This window comes from Clytia hemisphaerica, unplaced genomic scaffold (genome assembly GCF_902728285.1).
Source record: "Clytia hemisphaerica strain Z4C2 unplaced genomic scaffold, Clytia hemisphaerica genome assembly, whole genome shotgun sequence".
Classification (NCBI taxonomy): domain Eukaryota; kingdom Metazoa; phylum Cnidaria; class Hydrozoa; order Leptothecata; family Clytiidae; genus Clytia; species Clytia hemisphaerica.
In genome coordinates, this window is record NW_027103685.1 from 89,721 (window position 1) to 108,251 (window position 18,531).

Below are 18,531 nucleotides of genomic sequence, written 5' to 3' on the forward strand. Positions count from 1 at the left end.
ATTATTTTGATCATTGTTTTCCGTTTGAAGATGTACAACAGTGTTCGTTGTGTTAACCTGGCTGTCCTACTTTATCGTGTGTTAATGATAAAAGAACATCGTTGTCTTGTGGTTCACAAGTTCAATGACATTACCATCAATAAAAATAAAGTAATTCATATTAATTCCCCCATTTCTTTACTAAATCTTCTAGTTTTCAAATCTTAATATTTTCATTTTCAGACAAAAAAATAATTTTTATACGAATTAACAAATAATTTTGATTGTCGAAACTGAGACTAACAACATTTGAGAGAAGACTTGAAGACAATGGATGATGGTGGATGGGATTTATCAGACTTTGTCAACAAATACACAACCAAATCAACAACGACATATTCGTCAAGCCCCATGACCAAAACCATTTACCATGCTAATACAGGAGGTAGAGTGTCTCTTATACTAAAGTCTACTTTTGGCTGAACTGAACTTTTTAATAATTTTTTATTCTGACGCTGAGTCCAGTGAAGTAGACTAGGAGCGTTTGGCCGCCATTGGAGTTGAAAGATGTAATCAGATGAGGAGTGTTTCTTGAAAAATTTTATTCATTTGAACTCACATTATATCTCCCAATCTTGACCAAAATATATGACATCAGAGCTAGTATAATATTTATTTCATGAACGATTCTTACGATGGATATGATTAAGGTTTTCATATTTGTCCATTCTTTACGGGATTCCAGCGTCGTTGGAAGATGACGTGAAGACCCTTCGGGCTTTGGAGGTTTGCCGACATCCTCCCAAACCATAACGTTGTTTGGTTGCAAGACGGTCTGATGACACCCAAAATTCTTGGTTGTGATCAGCATTTTTAAATATTTCCTTTCCAGAAGGAAATATTTGTTAAAACGGTAATTTTTCTTCTCCTTCTTCTTCTTCTTCTTCTCCTCCAAGTCTAACGCTCGGTTTTGGTCAATTTCGTGAGTTTGTACACGAGTCTCTTTTTAAATCAAGCCCCGGCGGTAAAAACAGTAGGATGTTCTTTTTTCGAGGCGGAAGACGTCATTTTTCAAAGACACGTCGTAGGAAATATGCGTACGGTGGTCTATTCTCCTTGCCGATCGGAAAACGTCGCCCGGTTCGAAAGCGTATTATTGATCGGACCACACTGCTTTTTAACAGTCATAACAAAGATGGAGGCAAAAAATAGACAACAAATGTTGCTCTTTCGCTATTTTTCTTTGGTTTTTATGCTTTCATGAGTTGAATTGGATCATGTTTTTTGTACGATTGTCTGGATTTGATGTTTCGTTTACATACTCTTGGTGTGAGAGATACAATCTCTTATCTTGATGGTCTTGGAAAAACAGGACATTTTGTCAACTTTCACAACAAGCTATAGCTAACTTCAATTTTGCCTGTATATTTACCTAAAGTGATTGTGGATAAATCTGACCATGTAATACCTGAAAAAAAAGTTTGAACTCACTTTTATGGTATGCACCACCCAATGCGCAATGGTCAGATCGCAGATGGCGATGGTTGGTGATGAACTATGATTTAGCTAGCTTTGAGCTAAAAATTTAAACATGGAGCAAAATTGACTGGTTAATGATTGAATTTCCCTTGGTGTTTTTATCTAAAACAATGAATTAACTGGTTAGTGACAGTTAGTGAAAACTCTCTTTGTGGGGAAAATTCTGTTGCGGTTCACAGAACTGTAATTTCAAACTTTTTAAGCTGATATAACCGGAACACCTTGGCCAATATGAAGAATGTTAACTCTTAAAATTTTGATTGTATTGAATATGGAATTAAACAATTGGAACGTGCGTATTATAAACGTGGAAAATTTTGTTGTGAATAGACCTTTTCGCCTTTGCGTCCGCCATATTGAATTGTATGCAAAAATTATGGTTGCCGAATTGCCGTGGTGAAATTCCCTTAGAAAGTATGCAAAACATATGCAAAAAGAAAGTATTAAATAAAAACTTACATGCATAATTGGCATTATACTAAAGTGTAATCTTGTAGAAGAAAGATTAAATTTGCTTCTCTTGAAAACTAAAAACAATTATATTCACTCATCTCTTAGAACAAGCACTTCAAAAGACCATAACATTAGACAGAATCTCAAACTGAAAAATCACCCGCGAAGGTAAAAAACAATCCTTATTCGGCTGACGGCAAATTATTCTCCTGGGAATAGAGCATTGAGTTTCAAGCCCAAAGGGCTAGAGGTCAATCTCTTTGGTAGGATTTGAAGCCAACAAATCCTACCAAAGTTGCGCGGCCTTGAGCGACCCGCCTGGTTTTTACACGAATGACAGATTGAAACTAAAATTTACCGCTTAATTTCGAAAAATATATCACTCGAAAACAAAGGAATTGCTAGATTCAATCCGTCATCAAAAATACGGCGCATATTTTAAGGCTTCAATTTTTCTTGCCTGAGAAAGGTTAGAGATTGACCTCTAGCCCTTCGGGCTTGAAACTCAATGGAATAGAGCCGCCAAATGATCAAATCAAAACATTGATAAAGTGTGACGTCAATTACTGCTTTCAGTTTGCGTGTTTTGAAAGTTTGATGTGTGTACTCCGTCTTCGTGGAATTTCTTAATGGCATGAAAACAGAATATGCAATGTCTTTAAAGAACAAATTCCTAAAAGGCTTTTTTCTTGTTCTGTAAATATTTCCTTTTGGATTAAGAAATTCCATCTTTTATTGTTCTAATGATTATAATATTTATTTATAAGATGCTTTGTTGTCTTTTTAATCTTTGTGTAAACTTGCATATGTTTTGCATACATTCCAACTAAATCCAACCACGGCATTTTCGTTCCTGTATTTTTGCATACAATTCAATATGGCGGACGCAAAGGCGAAAAGGTCTATTTGGAGATTTTCTTCCCCGTGCATTTAAAACGTGGAAAACTTTGGTTGTGAATTTGTAGATTGTTTTCCACGTGCGTTTTAAAGGCAAAAGGTTGAAACTTTTGTTATAAATTTGGAGATTTCTTACATGTGCAATTAAACGATGGAAAACTTTTGTTATGAATTTATTTTCTTCAATGCGCGTTTGAAGACGTGGAAAACTTTATAAATTTGGAGATTTCTTACACGTGCATTTAAAAGATGGAAAACATTTGTTATGAGGCGAATGATAAAAAATGTTTTGTTTCCGGAATGCGGGTGAAGGAAAAAAGTTATCATGCGGCGCCGGCCGGAAAATAATTTTTTTTTGCTATTTTTGATAATTTATGGCTCATTGAAATAGAGTTTAAGAATAACTTTTATGTATAAACACAGCATAAATTATGCCCTAAATTACAACAAGTACGAAGCCTACGAAAGCATAATGCACCTCCAAGGCATGACTGAAGTTTATAACATAGCCCTGAGTGCATGGTTCTTCAGTACTCATTTTTAACATAAGTTGAGAATATATAAAAAAGATATCTCAACCTTTGAATGAAAGTTTTATTCTACTTTGATTTACACTAAAGTGATCGAAGACCTTGAAAGTTAAAATATACAACCTCAAATTTAACCGTACAGTATAGTATTCTTTTCACAAAACGTTAACCTTTTCCATGACGATGCCACCACACATGTCATAGAAACCCAAAAGCTCTATTCAATCTTTAAAGATTATTTAACCCTCTTCAAAAGTTTGCGGCCGGGTCAGAAAAAAAAATTTTCTCACCCGGCAGGTTTCCGGAAACAAGAAATTTTTTTTGTTTCGCCTGAATATATATTTTCTTCAATGTACCCTAAAACTTGACATTTTCTTCCACATATGCATTTAAAAAATGAAGAAAAATTTAGTGTCAATTGACAATTTTTTCAAGTGATTTCCTGGCCTGGCGACAACTTTTTTCCTTTTTGTCATTCTTTCATTTCAGATATTTCCCCTTTTTGGCTAATATTTCTGACAATAAGCGCTTAAAATAAAATTATATAATTATGCACTATCCCAAGGCCTTTTGATGTGTTCAATAACCACACTCTACTCAGCGGGTGCGACGCCGGGTGACGGCTAGTATAATACTAAAATCCAACTAAAGTCCACCTACTCTCGGGTACCTAATAGCCGGGGGGATTGGAATAAGCGGGGGGTTGGAAAAAATCTCAAAACTTAATAAGCGGGGGGGGGGGGGTTGGAATAAAAATGTCCTGGGTGGCAAATAGACCTTTTTTCAAAGAGGACGTCCTGTTGAATAATTATGTAGTCCAGCCATAACAACAATGATAGAGCCATGCATAATTACTATCATATTACTGTATCATGCATATTGTAATAATTATACATGGTTTTATCACTTTTTTTCTGCTGGACTACATAATATTCAACAGGGTGGCCTCTTTGAAAAAAGGTCTATTTTTTAAAAGGAGGCTAATACAGCAGAATTGGGACAAAAAAGGGGAACTTCAAAAACATTTTCTCAAAAATTAATAAGCGGGGGGGTTGGAATAAGAATGTCCTGGGTGGAAAACCTGGGGGGGTACCAGGGTTGGTGAATGAGGGGTATGTGCGAACAGGACCTCCAAAAACCGACTTAGAGAGACCAAATTTAGTGAAAAGTGACCCTTAGAGAGACTTTTTCGAAAAATTTCTGTGATTTTCAAAAATTCCCTACCCTTAGTGAGACTTTATTGTAATTTTTTCTCTCAAAACAATCAAAATTTTTTTCTAAAATCGTGAGTTTTCCCACCCTTAGAGAGACTACTCTGAAATTTCCTGATTTTTGCAACCCTTAGAGAGACTTTGAAAGGTAAAAAACCCGACCCTTACCGTCTGCACATCTCCAGCACTATTTTTTGCCTAAGCACCCCCCCCCACCCCCCGGGTGTGGAAAAGTACCCCCCCCCCCCGGGCTATTAGGTACCCGAGAGTAACGAAAATTAAAGGTTGTCTAGCCAATTTGGTTTCTGCATTGTTATTCTCAGTCGAGTTCAGTTTGGATATACTCCGTAATCCGTAGGTTTGAACCTTCGTCATCTTAGGAATAATCCTGCATATACTTGCAATTACATGATTGATGTTATCTGAGATAAAGCACTTTAAAATCTTTTGAGGACATCAATAATTATTTTATCATTTTTAAAGGAAATATTTATCCGCATCTTTGCGGCTCTTGTTTTTACTAGAAAGAGAGCAGCCCGACATTATCAGAAAATTTTGAAAATTTGAAAATGATTTTACTTTTCAAAAGTGTTTCAAAAAACCTTGTCAATAAACATTGTTGTTCGTCAACTACCTGTACAATTTTTGTTGGGTCATTCGGTATCTTTAATAAATTCATTGAACTGATTTTTAATGATACAGTTACCACTCTCTGATTCGATCTACAAGAGGGGCTGAAACTTTCTTGCTCGAATTATAGAGAGAATTTGAAACCACTCTTCAGCTGAGGGGGCCAATGTTTACAGAACAATTTGAGTTCGAATTACAGAACAATTTGAGTTCGAATTACAGAACAATTTGAGTTATAGGAGTTCGAATTAACTATAATTCTTTTCAAACCATGCAGGCATCGACACATCTATGGACAATTCATTGCAATCGGTATGTGCTCCTTCCCCTTCCAAGATGGAGAAAGTTGAGCATGATGACGTAATGGAGAAAGTTCAACATGATGACGTAATGGAGAAAGTTGAACATGATGACGTAATGGAAGATGTTTTCTGCACTGCCGAAAACCTGCAAGAAAGATTAAGTTTCCTGAACCAGGTAGAAAAAGTGAAAACTTTATATTATTTCACCCTTGAACTCCCAATAGATAGGGCAGACTTCTGTGAGGGTTTTTTTTGAAGATATCTTTTCTACTTCTGACAGCTTGCAAGAAAAATTGAGTTTTTCAATCAGGCAAAAGAAAGTGAAAGCTTTACACTTGAAATTTAACGAGGAAGCAGTTATAAATCTATCAGCCTTCCTGGCTAGTGATTTTAACTTATGAGTTGTAGTTCGTTTCTTATATCATCTGTAGATACCACCTTCTAATAGTCTTTTCATTTAAAAGTTGATGTATTTTTAGTTACCACTCATTTCAGTCACTTCATACTACTAAGAGTCCGTAAAAATTATGTCGTGAGAGACTCGGACATCGTTACATAGGGACCCAGGTCTAGGTCCCAGGCAAAAAAATAGATCCCCAAAAGATTTAGGTCCCCCAAATACTAAAAGCTTTTTAAGCAGCCCCCATTATACCTAGTATAAAATACTTGTTGATTTAATGTCCATTTTAGGAAAATCACATTTTTATTCTATTGACAATAATGGTTAATTCAAGATGGTAGACACAAGTGAAAACAAACAGAATCAATAGACTGTAAAATGGAAGGTTTTTGGATAGAAATATGGTGATATAACGAAAAATAATATAAGAAAATAGTCCGCCCCCAGCCTTACCATTGAAATTCTAGCCTCCTAAACATATCAGGTCCCCCAAATATTTGGCTGTATTTTAGTTCCCAGTTTTCGTTTGCAATTTTTGGGGTGTAACCCCCCCCTAAATGTCAAGGGGGGTTGACGCTATGTGCTTAGTTTTCTGTGTAAACTCTTATATCTTTAGGAGCTTGGTATGCACGGCTTTCATTCACTTTTCTCACGGAAACCGAACTCTCGTCAACAATCAAATCGTGTTGAAGATTTAGATCTCGCTAGACTGGTTTCTTGTACATACGAACTGTTGAGGCGTCAACATTTACAGGCTAAAGTGAAAGACGACCTCGAAGAAAGGTATCTAGAAATGTTTTTCTGTCTTTATGGCTCTCTGGTGAAAGACTCTCTAAATTATATTATTTTATTTTTCATTTGAATATCATACAGTATTTACTTCGAAAAGACAGGAGGTTGCTTTGGAGTATCATTACCATGCATGTGATCTGACCTCAAGAAAGCAAGTGTGAAAGCAAATTCAAGATTTTCCATAGTAATATATTTTGTTCCCAAGCCGGTCGATGATTTTTAATTGCAGATGACGTCATCGATGACGTCTTTTTTTGAGCAGTTTTCCTTTATAGCTTCTCAAATATTGATTTTCAGGTATATGTTGTGATCATTAATTCTTGGATAAATATCTTTCATTTGAGCCATATTTGAGCTTCTAATTTTCACATTCATTTTCAAGCCCTAGCAAAAGTGATTTCGTCACATGGGGACCAGCAAAACGGTCAAAGTTTTTCTCACCACTCGTTTTTTTGATCTTACAGACCTAATTGATCATTTGAAAAAGTTAGTTTGCTTTTAACAAGTCTGTGCACACGAAGAGCATTGTAGCTCTCACTATTACCTGGACCATCAAAAATGTAACCATTCGTTTGAATTCTTATTCAACACTTTCAACATCGAAGACTTCTAAATTGACGATCTACATTACTCTTAGGTTCCAAGTAAACGGGGAGGGTTCGAATAAAGGTGGGGGGGTTGAAAAATTTTCAAAATTTTAATAAACGGGGGGGGGGCCTAATTACCGGGGAGGGTTGGAAATTGTACTTCTGAAAACCCAACAATAAGGTAAATATAGGCTAAAATCAGGCTTTTTGGAGCAAAATAAGGGGACTTATTTTTGCCAACTGAAAATATTCTTAAAAATTGATAAACGGGGGGTGGTTTAATAAGGTCCGGGGGTTGGAAAATTTTCGAAGAATTAACAAGCAGGGGGCCCCTTTTATTTGGAACCTAACAGTAGATAGATAGAGTCGACATTTAACGTGGATAGTCCAGTAATCTAGGACTTTTAGACAGTCTTTCGATTGTTCTCACGGGGTCCACGACCAGCCGGCTCGGCTATTTATGAACTGAACAGAACATTGGAAGGAGCGGGGATTCGCTGGTTTGAAACGCTGACGCCTTTGACCACTTGGCCATCGCTCCATAAATTATTACATATATTACATAGATTATGTAATTCAATACATATATTACATAGATTATGTAATTTAAAAGCCATTCTATTGTCAAATAGAACATTAAACTGATATGATGCGACAAAACGTGCGCCATTTTGTTTTCATGATTCGTTTTTGTTAACAACTGCATTGTTTTTGCAAGCTCATTATTTTTTCATAGCGATTCGTTAACCTGACTTTTAAGACCTAATGCCTTAATGAGGCATTCGAGATAAATCGAAGAAGACGGTATAAAGCAAAGTTGACATGTCGCCAAATTTGCCGTACGCTTTGCACGACTACGGTAAAAACACCAAAATACCATGGTCTGTTTAGGTACGCAAAGAAGATATAGAGCCGTACAAAAAATATCGACTGTTTTGTGATTCTCTGATACATAAACTCGCTAATGTCTTGTGTGATATTACGGAAGCCGCAATTCTTTTCTTTTTCAGACATTTACGCTCCGAAAACGACAATGAATATTTGCTGCAGAATCAAGTTCGACTAAAGGTAACCTTCTATTTTTATGTTAATGTTTCATCTCCGGCATGTTCCGTGTTCATTTAGTTGCTAAAGGGATCATTTGTGCATTTAGTTGCTAAAGGGATCATTCGTTCATTTAGTTGCCAAAGGGATCATTTGTGCATTTAGTTGCCAAAGGGATCATTCGTTCATTTAGTTGCCAAAGGGATCATTCGTTCATTTAGTTGCCAAAGGGATCATTTGTGCCATTTTGTGCAGTTGCCCAAGGGATCATTCGTTCATTTAGTTGCCAAAGGGATCATTTGTGCATTTAGTTGCCAAAGGGATCATTCGTTCATTTAGTTGCCAAAGGGATCATTTGTGCATTTAGTTGCCAAAGGGATCATTCGTTCATTTAGTTGCCAAAGGGATCATTTTTCATTTAGTTGCCTGCAAGGTTTTAGTTCATTTATTTAGTTGCCAAAGGGATCATTTGTGCATTTAGCTGCAAAGGGATCATTCGTTAATTTATTTCATTTAGTTGCCAAAGGGATCATTCGTTCATTTAGTTGCCAAAGGGATCATTCGTTCATTTAGTTGCCAAAGGGATCATTCGTTCATTTAGTTGCCAAAGGGATCATTTGTGCATTTAGTTGCCAAAGGGATCATTCGTGCATTTAGTTGCCAAAGGGATCATTCGTTCATTTAGTTGCCAAAGGGATCATTTGTGCATTTAGTTGCCAAAGGGATCATCGTTCATTATTGCCAAAGGGAATCATTTGTGCCAAAGGGATCATTTGTGCATTTAGTTGCCAAAGGGATCATTTTGTGCCTTTAGTTTACCAAAGGGATCATGCGTTTCATTTTTCATTTAGTGTTCCCAAAGGGAATTTATTGTATTTAGTTGCCAAAGGGATCATTCGTTCATTTAGTTGCCAAAGGGATCATTTGTGCATTTAGTTGCCAAAGGGATCATTCGTTCATTTAGTTGCCAAAGGGATCATTTGTTCATTTAGTTGCCAAAGGGTCATTGTTCATTAGGCCAGGATCATTTGTGCATTTAGTTGCCAAAGGGATCATTGTTCAATTTAGTTGCAAAGGGATCATTCGTTCCCAAGGGATCATTCGTTCATTAGTTGTCAGTTAAGGGGATCATTTGTGCATTTAGTTGCCAAAGGATCATTCGTTCATTCAGTTGCCAAAGGGTTCATTTAGTTGCCAAAGGGATCATTTGTTCATTTAGTTGCCAAAGGGATCATTCGTGCAATCTTTCTTGTAGAAATATATTTTGAAAAATGTGAGTTAACGAGGGTTGCCATGATTTATTTACATTTTATCGTCGTCCCCATCTCATGCTTGAGTTTTAGACGACCGACTTTCTGCCTTGCCTATTCTAATTATTAGAGAGTAGGCAGAAAGAGTGCACAAAGTTGGTTGTTAAAATCTTTGCTTGGAAAAGGTTGAAAGAAGACATTGCATTGACGCCAAAAGAGGACTATGCATCACTTTAGACAGCACACTTTATGCCCTCTTTAATACACAATTAGAATATGCAGGGCAAAAAGTGGGCCGTCTAAACTAGAGCTGAGAACTGTAACATTTACCTTAAGGGAACTTATTTTGGCGGGAACTAATTTTGGCGAATTCAGACGAAATTCGTCAAATTTAGTTCCCGCCAAAATTAAATATTTTGCTCACTCGCCAAAATTAGTTCCCGCCAAAATTAAAAAAATTCACTATTCGCCAAAATTAGTTCCCGCCAAAATTAAAATTTTTTAAGATTTTCGCTGCTCGCCAAAATTAGTTCCCTTAAGGTAGATAGAAATTGAACTCTTGATAAACTTCTCTCGCTTTCAGCAAGACCTTGAGAATCTGAAACGTGAATCAGTACTTCTTCTTTGTCGTGAGAAAGAACAAGTTGAGAAAAGTCGCATGCTCACACAAGAAGTCAAAGCGGAACGAGATGAGAAGCGGAAGTTGAAAAGTGATATCGAACATCTCAAAAAACAGTTTTACCACGAATCGAAACGAACGGAGAAAGAAATATCGAGGCTCAAAGAGAAAGTGCATTCGGTAAGACTTTCTTTTAAGAACGATCTATATAGAATAAAGTAAGAACTCTAAATCACCCAACAAAAAAAACTCACAAAATGGCAAAATTAAGAACATTTTAAGAATACTTTCAGGCTGTTGAGAACATCCAGGGCCTTGACGTGTATATCAATTTTGGCTAGTAACACTAAGACTCTTTCTCAGACATAAATAGGAATAAGGACAAAGAAATAAGACACAAGAATTTATATAAGTTTTAAACACGTCTGAACATGTCACTAGTCCAAGAAAGAAGAGGGTGAGCTAAAAACGTGCTCACATGATAGCTACAAAAAGGGTCTAGTTTTTCGTTTTTTTCGTTTACAAAGACTTTCTTGCTTTATATCCAGATTTCTCTAGAATATTTTTTCAATATCTTATGAACTGCTTGTGTAATATGTAATTTAGCTCTAGTTTAGACGGGTGACTTTCTGCCCTGCCTATTCTAATTGTTAGAGTAGGCAGAAAGTTGGCAGAAAGTTGGCAGTTAAAACCTTTGCTTGGAAAAGGTTGAAATAAGTCATTGAATTGACGTCAAAAGGTGGCAACTTTAGACAGCCCACTTTATGACCAATTAGTGAAGTATCTTGTAAAAACTCCAAGGCATCTCCCACTTTATGCCTAAAGTCATAAGTAGAGCTAACTTGTTTATTGTATGCAATTTCTTAGCTTCTGAACGACAAATCACAAGAACGGAAATTTGGTATCCAAGTTTTGAACGCTCTTCAGCGCGCGGACGGTAAACGTAGCACGTGGAAGACAGCTGGCAAAAAGTAAGCTCTTGGTGTGGGTTCCTAAAAGCCTTTTTGTTCACTTTAATAGATAAACCGCCGTACATTTGCGCTTTAAATAAATTAATCAGTATTTTTACAAAAAGTACTCCTTCGGGTACTTTTTAGGTGGAGGTTCCAAGGATATAAAAAACCGGTCATTTATTTCGGTATTCCGGTCATTTTTCAGGGCAGCCTACCTTTTGCGCCGGAGTTGAACAGTCAGAAACTATTGCAACTTAGACTTTATTGGCCGTGTGTTTTAACGCCTAACTGCGTGCCCAATCTGTGGTAAAATATAAGATAGGAATATTCTATAATTAGGCTTAATCAGGCCAACTTCTTGGTCTTCATAACATAACCATTAAAATGTTTTTTAGTTCAAGAAAAAGTCAGTTGACGCACTTTGTTGTTGTCTTTCCTTAGAAACGAAGATGAGATGTATAAAATGATCATTTCCAATTTCGAAGATAAAGAGAAGGTATGCCCAACTTACTTTTGTTTTTCTATTATTACACCCCTGTCTCACAGCCCCGGTGAACACTTTTCCCACAGTGGGGATAACAATTCTAGTCGAAAAATCCAGTGGTGATGATTTTAGAGTACAATTTATTACATTGAAATTTGAATGGGAATGAAATTAAAGTCAATTCCCGAGTGAGGATGAAATTGTAGGGTATTCTTCCCACCGGTGACGAAATTCTTGCCGAATTTTCCAGTGGGGCTGGAGTCCCAGCGTGTCTCTGACACAGGGGTGTATTATTAAAAGTATTTGAAAGATTATACCAGTCTTGTATCTCGACTCATGTACGTTCACTTTTGAGATGTGATTTTGGTATGGGTGGGTGGTGAACACAAGACTTCTACTCGAGTTTAGAAGACACTTTTGTGACATGGTGCAACTTTACAAGCACATCAACTATTATGATAAAGATACTCATCCCTAACAAGATAGCCCGTCGAGCGCGACCAAACAGAAGGCACATCTTTAAGATGGTTCTAAACCTTGGACTCCGTGATGTACAAACAAATTCCTTCTTTTATCGAACTATACCAACCTGTAATAAATTGCCAAAAGATATCGCTGAGGCAAAGAAAGTCTTCAAAGAAAAACTCAACGCTGCATGGAGTAAACATCCGAAAAGATTCAACACAAGACAATTGTAAAATACGTATAATCACGATCAGTTCCAGGAGGCCTTCACGCGCCTCCAACTTTGTCACGTTATAGTAAAAGACTGAGTGGTCGTCAGCTGACTTTCCCCTTCTATCGCAATGTATCACTAATAAGAAGAATTGACACAGAGTCTTGAGCGAAAGTAAACGACTTTTTTTGAATTTTTCTTTTCCAGCAATTATTGAGTGAAAATCAAGCCATGCGCGAAACACTTACTGATGTTCGAAACCAATTATCATCGGTCGATACTTCCATCGGTTCAGAGGTACGTTTATCTATTCACGACCACAGATATTAAAATTCTTTTAGGCTTACTGCTCACAGATTTCCAGTGAAAGTGTGTCAATTTTAGTAGTCGACCTTGGATTTTCGAACGTTCGAATTTCAAAACATTCGAATCGCGCTGTTGACGACCAGAATCGAAAGCAATATGGCGGATTAGTCAGCTCAAAGACTGGACACGCCTCCATTTGTATGGAACGCCCGATCCAGTCATGTAGTTAGAAATCAAAACAGCCTTTATTTATCAAGGAGTCGACAACTTTTGAATCAATTTATAAAATTTAGGAAAATGAAATAACTATCTACAGGAAACATGAATACACCTGCTATCAACCCTCGACAGTTCGGTCGGCTTTTTAGAGGGCAGGCAATGAACTTATAAGGACAATAGCTCTCGACGCACAGCAGCATTTCAAGGACCTCTAAAAATAAACCAAGCAAATTCCCGCCAAAACTTTCCATCTGAGAGACATTTAAATAGTATCGAAAAAACGCTTCACAAGGCAGGGCCTTGACTTTTCCTTTTTACTTTCGTACAAAAGAAGAAGACCGCGCAACTAAAGGCTGATGTGTAATAAGCTTTTCACAGGGAATTTGAATTACCTAAAATTTCTTGTGGGAATTTTATTCACTGAATGGAAAAACGAAGTGGTGAGAAAAAGCCGGTCTTGTTTTATTTCTTTTGATATCATTTTATCCTCTATCTGCATTTACAGCTAGGTGAAGAAGAGTCGAGACAATTACAAATGCCTTTCTTTATGGTTAAAACAGGTATGGTTTTTCGACTATCCGATTTATTTTAATTCCCGATCAGAAACTTTATTTATCAATACAACACAATTTAGTAAACACGCCACCTTCCCCTTCTGCCTCCTCATCTCGAATTTTCTTCAAGAAAAAAAGTAAGCACTCGTCGGTATTTCAGGTCATCACTGGAGTTGCTAAAGATTTTCCGGATTTCAGCCAAAAAGTTGCTTATGGATTTTAAGTCAAAAATGCTTAGCAATTTCAAAATTTTGGGATTTTATCTAGATTTATGTCCAAAATACCTCAAATTTGTACTAGTAATCTCATGGTTTTGAGGGAAATTCGGGATAAATTTCCCGAGGTCAATTTTGAAATTTTTGAAATTTCCCGAGTGCAACGAGGGAAATTTCAAAAATTTCAAAATTAGACCAAGGGGAATTTATCCCGAATTTCACGAAAGTAAACATGTGATTCCTGGTTAATCTTATGGTTCAGATTGAAATTATTTTAAACTCTTAAATAACCCTACTACAACTTGCAATGTAACAAAATATAGTGAAAAAAACTAAACTATAAGCATTAAACAAAGGGGGAACAGTCCATAGTTTTAAGTGTGATCAATTCAGTCCTGAGATTGTGAAGAGTCACTTTCGATTACAACACGTTTACATTTACGTTTGACGACATTCTGATGAACCGTGTTGAAATTAACTGTACATCCATGGAAATCATTTTGTGGTGTTTGCACATTTTGTACAAATGAAGACTGGAATGCAGATTGGTAAACTGGATTATTGTTTCGAATGTCTTGTCCAGTGGATGGAGCATTTAAAGCATTCGACATCGAACGAAATTCATTCTCATCTCCAGGATCATAGCTGCTTAATCCTTTCGTTGTAGTATGGCCTGTAACTTTGATTATAGACGACTCTGGTATGTTTGCTGCCTTCAATTTTTTCACCGTCGTTTTTCGGATACTGTGGTTAGTAAACTTTTTCTTCGAGTTTTCAAGTTCTGTTCCTGAGGTCAGTGCTTTTAGTGAGAGCTACTATGTTCTGAAAGCTACCTTCGTGTGCACAGACTTGTTAAAAGCAAACTAACTTTTTTAAATGATCAATTAGGTCTCTAAGATCACAAAAACGAGTGGTGAGAAAAATTTTGACCATTTTGCTGGTCCCTATGTGACGTCATCACTTTTGCTGGGGCTTGAAAATGAAAGTGAAAATTAGAAGCTCATACATAGTTCAGATGAAAGATATTTATCCAAGGATTCCAAAAAATATCACAACATATACCTGAAAATCAATATTTGAGAAGCTATAACGGAAAATAGCTCGAAAAATGACGTCATTAATGACGTCATCGACAATGAAAAAATCGTCAAAATCGAAAAATTTTTGTCTCGTTTGCAAGAGGACCATCTAGTGAACAAAAAATATTACTACAAAAAAATCTGAATCTCTCCCTATGAGCCCCTGTCAGCAAAATTGTAATTCATTAAATTTGCCTGTGAAAGGTTAGCTTCGGGCACGCCCAGGACTCTTTAAAAAGCTTGAGAGTCAAGTCAAACGCATTTCACAGAATAATTTCCTATCAAGTGAAATTCAAGGTTTTCCGTAGTAATATTTTTTGTTCCCAAGCAGGTCCTCTTTCAAATGAAACAAAAAATTTTCGATTTCGACAATTTTTTAAGTACCGATGACGTCATCGATGACGTCATTTTTACAACTATTTTCCTTTATAGCTTCTCAAATATTGATTTTCAGGTATATGTTGTGATATTTTTTGGAATCCTTGGATAAATATCTTTCATGTGAACTATATATGAGCTTCTAATTTTCACTTTCATTTTCAAGCCCCAGCAAAAGTGATGACGTCACATAGGGACCAGCAAAATGGTCAAAATTTTTCTCACCACTCGTTTTTGTGATCTTAGAGACCTAATTGATCATTTAAAAAAGTTAGTTTGCTTTTAACAAGTCTGTGCACACGAAGAACATTGTAGCTCTCACTATTTCATGATTCCTGAGATTGTGTTTTTTCCCATTGGTACTTGCATAAACCAAACATCATCATTAGGATTAAAAGATTTCTTTGGTGTTAAATAAAACCTACCACTTTCTTGAATCGATTCAGGGCGTTTTGATAAATATAATCTTAATAAACGGACAGGGCATCTTTCTCCACCAATAGCGTACATTTTTGGATTTGTTTTTCGCTGAATTGGTTTTAATCCACTTTGTCTTGTTTTTGTTGGATCCTCTATAAATTCAACAAAATCACAACCATTTTTGTCTTTCTTAAAAATAAAATCTTCAACCCGCATAGTACAATGTTCCTGACAGCCTCGTAGACCAAAATGTTCAGAACAAACGAACCACATCGTTCTCACCAGCGAAATTGCAGAATTATCACCAAGTTTTCCCACTGACCATAAGAGTTCTTCTTCATCAGGATCCAACGCACTGCTGGCATTCCTCTTCTTGCCTTTTCCCGCTCCTCTCAGAATTCTTGCTTTACCCTCAAGTATCTTTCGACTTTTAGAGAAGGATTGGTCCTTTAAAATGTTCATTGTAGACCCCTTTTCCACAAGGTAACGATGAAGCGAGCTTTGCATTACGCGTAAACTATCAGGCTCATATTTATCACCATTTTGCTTTGTTAATTCAGCATAAAATTGGGCTAATGTTCCATCAAGACTTTTAGCATCGACAAAGTCTTCGAGATTTTGACATGTTTTGCGTACATTTGCCCATTGCTTATAAACACGTATCCAATTGTTTGTACTTTTATTTGTGTTTTTATTTTCAGCTGCTGTGGGCAAACTTTCCAGATCTTCGTTTGATAGCAAATTAAATCTTGCAGCCATACTGTAGCAGTTTATTTTATGAAAGGACTTTTCTGTTGTCAACAACACAACAAAACTTTCGAATTGTTTTTGAAGCGTTCGAAATTTAAACGTTCGATTTTAAAACGTTCGAATTTAAGCGCGGGGAAATTACAAAAGCTAGAAGGGAAATTACAAAAGCTAGGAGGGAAATTACAAAAGCTAGGAGGGAAATTTCAAATTAACGTAAGCAAAAACGTCAATCAAATTTCAATCAACCATAAGATTAGGTATCTAAATACCATTGGTACGCATTTTAGGCCTCCTTTTTTAGATATTTTTGGTTGCTCTCCCGGTTCATACTCAGTTTCAGGTTGCTAAGGCCAAGTTGCTTGATTTTCTTACCATTCTCAGGCTAAACCCTTAGCAACTCGGTTGCATATAAAAGAATGTGTACAAAAATTCGTCGGTAAACATTTAGTCACAACATACATTTAGTAGATTTTTTGTCACTTTTTGTCACCAAATTTTCTACTGATATGGTATCTCTTTTTACATTTCCTGTCATTTTCTTTATAGAAGTGGAGGATAAATTTCAACAAATCATAGCCAACTTGAGAGATCGTCTCGAAAACACTACTCCGAAAGGTATTACATAACATTACGTCCGGTACACATGCTCTCTTATAACTTGATTGAGATTGTTTACACCTTCTATTCATGATAATGCACCACTGAAAAGTCTTCTGAGAACCTTTTAAAATCTTCCACCCAATACGTCACTTATACAATATAAAAAGTGACGTATTGGGTGGGACAAAAACATTAAAGTTGCATAATTTCGTGAAGTCATTGCAGTGGTGCATATCATGAATTGCTTTTCAAGCATCATTATATTCTGAAACGAAAATTGACGGAGCATGCCCGATAACCACCTGAATGCTTACGCATGCACTTTTTGCTGACATCATCAGGCTGGAGTATCATTTTGATTACCGGTAATTTGCATAGAGAGATGAGAGAGAATACAGCCCGACTTTTATCGGACTGTATTGTTTCGGACAACTGACTAGGCGGTTTATTTATCATTTTTTTGCTTTACTTTCTACTACAGACTGTAATAATAAATAAGCCATACTTTAATGCATATGCATTTAAAGGGCAGAAACTTTCGCGATTTTTGCCCTTTTTGCATAAGTCTTTATGTTAAAGCATTTACCGTATCTACACATATAGTAGATTTACGGATTCTACATATCTACACATATGGTAGAAATAACTGCGAGATTGGCCTGATTTGTACAGTATGTAATTATATGACTGATTTTATTTAGGTTGCGCGCTCTTATCCTACGGCGGGGTATTATTTTGTAATACCCCGCTTGATTTGTAATACCCCGCTCCTGCCAAAAATTTCTGATAATACGCCCTCTTTTCCGCCGTCCCGCCACAAACAAAACGCAGTTTACAAATACGTAAACAACAAAACTGTTGAACCATTCAGGAGAAATTAAGATGCTTCACTTTATTTTTAGAAGTAATATTTTTGATCAAAACCATTTTCTCCTAACATTATTTTTACGCGCCGAGTAGTGTTCGAATTTCCAAAACATTCGATTATTTTTGACAACATTCGATTTTTTTAAAAACAAACACAAATATTTTGAAAAGATAGCTGTTCGATCAAAATCAAAGGAGGAAAAGTACAAGAAAAATGTACAAAGAATAAAGATGACAACATATTCAGGCTGTTGGATGATGATGTTACTCTTTTATTATGGCAAAATTCTGAAAACAAAAACACGAACATTTGGATAAACGCACTTCAGAAATGGGCAAAGTCTCGTGGACTTGAGGAGAACGGGAGAACATATCCGAATACGAACCATATAATTTGAACATTTCATTTGTGACCATTTTATGTGAAAGAAAGAGTACAGTATGGCACTGATTACGAACCTGACTCGCTGATAATAATGCAGGTGTCTTTGCAAAGGAGCCGAAAATACAATTTTTATGAAGAATCTTCTTACCGATAATATTGTTTGAAAGTTTGGATAATGGATTATTAGTTTTGTTGTTTGACATTATATTTTGATATATTTATCTGCAACAATTTGAAAGTGATATGGGATGGAATGATTTGTGTTTTGAAGCAATACATCATATTTCTACAATACATCATGAATTTAAGCCTGAAGAAACGTTGCGAAACTTGATTGATACACTTCCTGATAATCCGCGAACACATTCAGCTTCTCTAAAACCACCTACTCGGACGTAAGAAAAGCAATCCT

The 18,531-nt window shown here is 36.3% G+C and overlaps 1 protein-coding gene across 1 annotated transcript in view; it reads left to right on the forward strand.

Moving 5' to 3' along the window:
• The first annotated feature begins 226 nt into the window (after positions 1 to 226).
• Positions 227 to 18,531, forward strand: part of LOC136803840 (afadin- and alpha-actinin-binding protein A-like) — a 38,441-nt gene continuing 20,136 nt past the window's right edge. The window contains exons 1-10 of the mRNA XM_067060560.1: positions 227 to 424; positions 5,517 to 5,716; positions 6,558 to 6,724; positions 8,331 to 8,388; positions 10,198 to 10,413; positions 11,101 to 11,204; positions 11,628 to 11,682; positions 12,554 to 12,643; positions 13,377 to 13,431; positions 16,814 to 16,882. Of these exons, the coding sequence (XP_066916661.1) occupies positions 310 to 424; positions 5,517 to 5,716; positions 6,558 to 6,724; positions 8,331 to 8,388; positions 10,198 to 10,413; positions 11,101 to 11,204; positions 11,628 to 11,682; positions 12,554 to 12,643; positions 13,377 to 13,431; positions 16,814 to 16,882 (1,129 nt within the window). The 5' untranslated portion in view covers positions 227 to 309. The remainder of the gene's footprint in view (positions 425 to 5,516; positions 5,717 to 6,557; positions 6,725 to 8,330; positions 8,389 to 10,197; positions 10,414 to 11,100; positions 11,205 to 11,627; positions 11,683 to 12,553; positions 12,644 to 13,376; positions 13,432 to 16,813; positions 16,883 to 18,531) is intronic.